We start from the raw sequence: 3777 nt of genomic DNA, 5'->3' as shown, positions 1-3777 counted from the left end.
TCACTTTATGGAAGAATTCACAGTGACCCATTGCAGTCTTACTTCCTAAATGAGTTTTCCCCATGCGACACCACCATTATGACACTGAAAGTCTAGATACGCTTTTTGTATGTCTTGATTGCAGGAGAGACGGAAAGCAGGACTTTGACTTATCTATACAGATTAGATCTGACTTTGCCCAGTGAGATTATAGGCCTTGAGTCTTATGTGGCTCTCCCAAAACACCAAAATACCACTCAGCCTTCTAAGTCCAAAAAAGATACGGGTCTATTTGAGGTCGCCGAAAAGTCTCAGGAAGGTAAGCTTCATACAGGCGGTTTGCCTTTCCATTCCCCATCTCTTGCATGCACTGTAATCAGAGAGATGTGGAGACACGGGATGTGAAAACAGGAAAGAACTGAAAACCTTCCCACCCAAGGCAGCATGTTACAACTGAAGAACCAACCCAGAGAGTGGCAGAACCAAGGTTTAAACCTGTGTATCCTGATTTCCAATCCCCAACCCTCTCTATTCTACTCCTAAACATTTGCCCCCACAGTTGTCTTTCCCACCCCATCCCCCATGAGCTCCCTTTACTGAAAGATCTGACAAGATATATTTAATTCAGTAAAAATTCAAGATCCCATTTGAAAGTCCCAGATACACAGCTAAGAATCAAAATATCTACGTGGCAGGAAATTGTCAGTGCCTAATCAAGCAGGTACCATGCAGGCACTAACTACATTTGGAGTTTACACTATTAATTAACCTATTCAGCTTTATTACCAATAAATATGTTTTACATAGGCTTTTGAAATAGGCTCCTTAACACTTGAGGGACAAATCCCAAGATCTTTTTCAATCTTCAGATTCTCAAATAACCACATAGCATGTAAACCTTCATAAGATACAGAAGGTGCAACTGAAAAATAGAACTAACCTTTAATGAATCTNGGTCTCCAGACTCCCACCAGAATAATCTTCCTAAAACACAAATCTGTACAGATCAGGCTTCCGCATATAAGCCTTTCACATAGTCTTATAATAGAGAGGTGAAAATGTAAATTGGTGAAAATTTTCTGAATGGCATATTACAAACAGCCCTCAATCTCCTGCCACAAAACCTGCTCTTCCGTCATTTTTCTCCATCATAGTCAATTACACCTCCAACCACTCAAATGCGTCAGAAATTTATACATCATCTTTGATACTTCTCTCTTTCAACCCTCATATCTATACCATCACACAGACCAAAATATCTCTCAAATCAGTATCTCTTTCTCTCCATCTGCAACACCTACTTCTCTAATCCAAAATCATCAGATTGTTTGGACTAGGACCATAACCTCCTAATGTCTCTCCCCTTAACTTTTACATTTCTTTCTCCCTCCAATCCCAAACCAAAACCGTTCTCCACAAAAGTCAGCTTGAGCTCTTAAAAAAGCAAATGTGACCCTGTCATTCAGCTGCTTAAAACCATTCTATGGAAGGCTTCCTTGTATCACTGTTGGACTAAAAAATAAAATCCTTAACATGGTCTCCACCGTCTTATACCATCTGGCCCATGCCTATTTCCCCAGCCTCTCAACTCTGACAGTACCAGCCTTCTTTCATTTCCTCAAAGCACCAACATAGTCTTTGTTTTGGCCTTTGGACATGCTGTTCCTACTACCTAAAAAGCTCTTTCCCCAACCACCATCCACCACTTGTAGCCTGGTCAGCTCCCCCAAATCACAAAGGTCTCAGCAGGAAAGTTCTTCCTAAAAGGAACCTTTCTTGCCCCACACCTCCCGCCCCAATGTAGACCAGATTATAATCTCTCTTCCATCTTCGCATTTTATTATGAAAAATTTCAAACACAAAAGCAGAGTATAATTAACCACCAGCTTCAGCAATTATCAACCTCTGGCCAATCTGGCTTCAGCTATAGTCCCACCCACTTTCCCTCATCCCCAACCTTGGAATATTTTGAAACAAATCCCAAATATCACATCATTTCTTCTGTATATACTTCAATATATACTATCTCTAAAAAATAAGAACTTTTTAAAGATTATAAACTTTTATTTACCCTTCTTCAGCTTTTCTTTCTAAGTNTATTTGCACAGGCCTGCCGTACAGCTAATAAACACACAAATGGTTCACATACTTCTTTCGGTGGCAGGGAGTTACATAGACACAAAGAAAAACCTAAACAGATGTGAATGAGGTGTCATAGGGGGGCTGTATGTCTATTTTAGGTTATCACTTTCGTAAAGGAACTCAGGTAAGATCTAAGTTATATAAGATTAAAAATGGGACCAAAAGTTAATATCTCATGTTTCTTTACCATTTTCCCTTTGCTCTAGATTCTAGAACTCATGATAAGATAGTTAAAATATACTTGTTTGCCAACAAAATCAGAAGCCAAAAACACTAACTGGAAGTTAGCTGTGGAGCATAGGGAATGTAGTCAATAATATGGTAATAAATATGGATAGTGCCAGGTGGGTACAAGACTAGTCAGGGGGATCACTTCGTACGTTATATACATGTCTAATCACTATGCTGTCCACCTGAAGCTAACGTAATATTGAATGTCAACTGTAATTGAAAATTTTTGTTTAAATGTTTCTAAGAGTTTTTTAAAAAGTTGGCTATGAATAGAATATTATGCTGTTTGCTTCTTGGCTGTCAGTCTGGAGGAGATGATTCCCAATCATCTAAGCCCCTGTCACAATTGTGGAATTTCTCACAATCAAGACTGCCTCTGGGACGGCCAGTTAGCTCAGTTGGTTAGAGTGCAGTGCTCACAACACCAAAGTTGCCAGTTCAATCCCCACATGGGCCACTAAGCTGCGCTCTCCACAACTATTGGGTTGTCGGAAAAGTCATGACGCATTTTTGCAACAAAAAACTACGTCATGACTTTTCCGACAACCCAATAGATTGAAACAACTACTTGACTTGGAGCTGCTGGGTCCTGGAAAAACACACTGTTCCCCAATTTATAAAAAAGACTCTGCCTCTGAGAACACAAGACTAGGGCCTGATGCTCTGGAGCTGCTAACAAGGCGCCAGCACAGAAACAGGCAATCATATTTTCCTGAAAAGCTGGAGGACAGCCTCCTCTGCCCGCCTCCCACATCCCTCTGACAACCTTTTCCCAGCGACATCGTGACAGCCCTATCCCAGACACTCAGCCTCCTTTAGTTTGAAGTCACTAGATTTATTAGTCAATAGCAGCACGCTCCATAAAAGATCCTGAAATCGGAGAAAAGGAAAACGCAAGAGACAAAAGTTACTCATATGCATGACAATGTGGGAAAATGGTGTCATTATTAAAAGCACAATCTTTGCAGCCAGAAAACAATTTAGGTTTCTGTGTCAGCTCCATCAATGATTAGCTGTGTCACCCTCAGAGAGACGCTTCATTTTCCTAAGTCTCCGTTTCCTCGCTTAGAGAATGTGTCTAATAATATCTATCTCACACCGCTTAGAATGCAGAAGGATAACAATAAAAGAGAGCTACATATAAGAACATGGTATAGCAGGAGATTTCCAGGACCCATTTACAATTCATCTTCTTCTTTGATAAGGACCGGGTAACTCATTCGTATGTACATACCAACACTAGGCAACACTAGAGAATGCTGCTTTTTAGGCAGGAATGAGTTCCAGCCCTAAAGTGTCAGAACCAAAGTTGGCTGAATATCACAAAGAAGAAATTTATCCTGGATCGAATTTCAAAGTCTTCTAGAAAACATGAAATTTTAAGCCACTTCCTTTGTCTCCCTCAAAATATTCCTTGAAAAGGCA

General features: G+C 40.3%; 1 protein-coding gene across 1 annotated transcript in view; it reads right to left on the bottom strand.

The window, feature by feature from the left end:
- Positions 1–3777, bottom strand: part of SMAP2 (small ArfGAP2) — a 59413-nt gene that overhangs the window by 21041 nt on the left and 34595 nt on the right. The window contains exon 2 of the mRNA XM_019643689.1: positions 264–357. Within this exon, the coding sequence (XP_019499234.1) occupies positions 264–357 (94 nt within the window). The remainder of the gene's footprint in view (positions 1–263; positions 358–3777) is intronic.

This window comes from Hipposideros armiger, unplaced genomic scaffold (assembly GCF_001890085.2).
Source record: "Hipposideros armiger isolate ML-2016 unplaced genomic scaffold, ASM189008v1 scaffold_82, whole genome shotgun sequence".
Lineage (NCBI taxonomy): Eukaryota > Metazoa > Chordata > Mammalia > Chiroptera > Hipposideridae > Hipposideros > Hipposideros armiger.
Note: the sequence above shows the minus strand (reverse complement) of the source record. Positions and strands in the feature narration are given on the sequence as shown.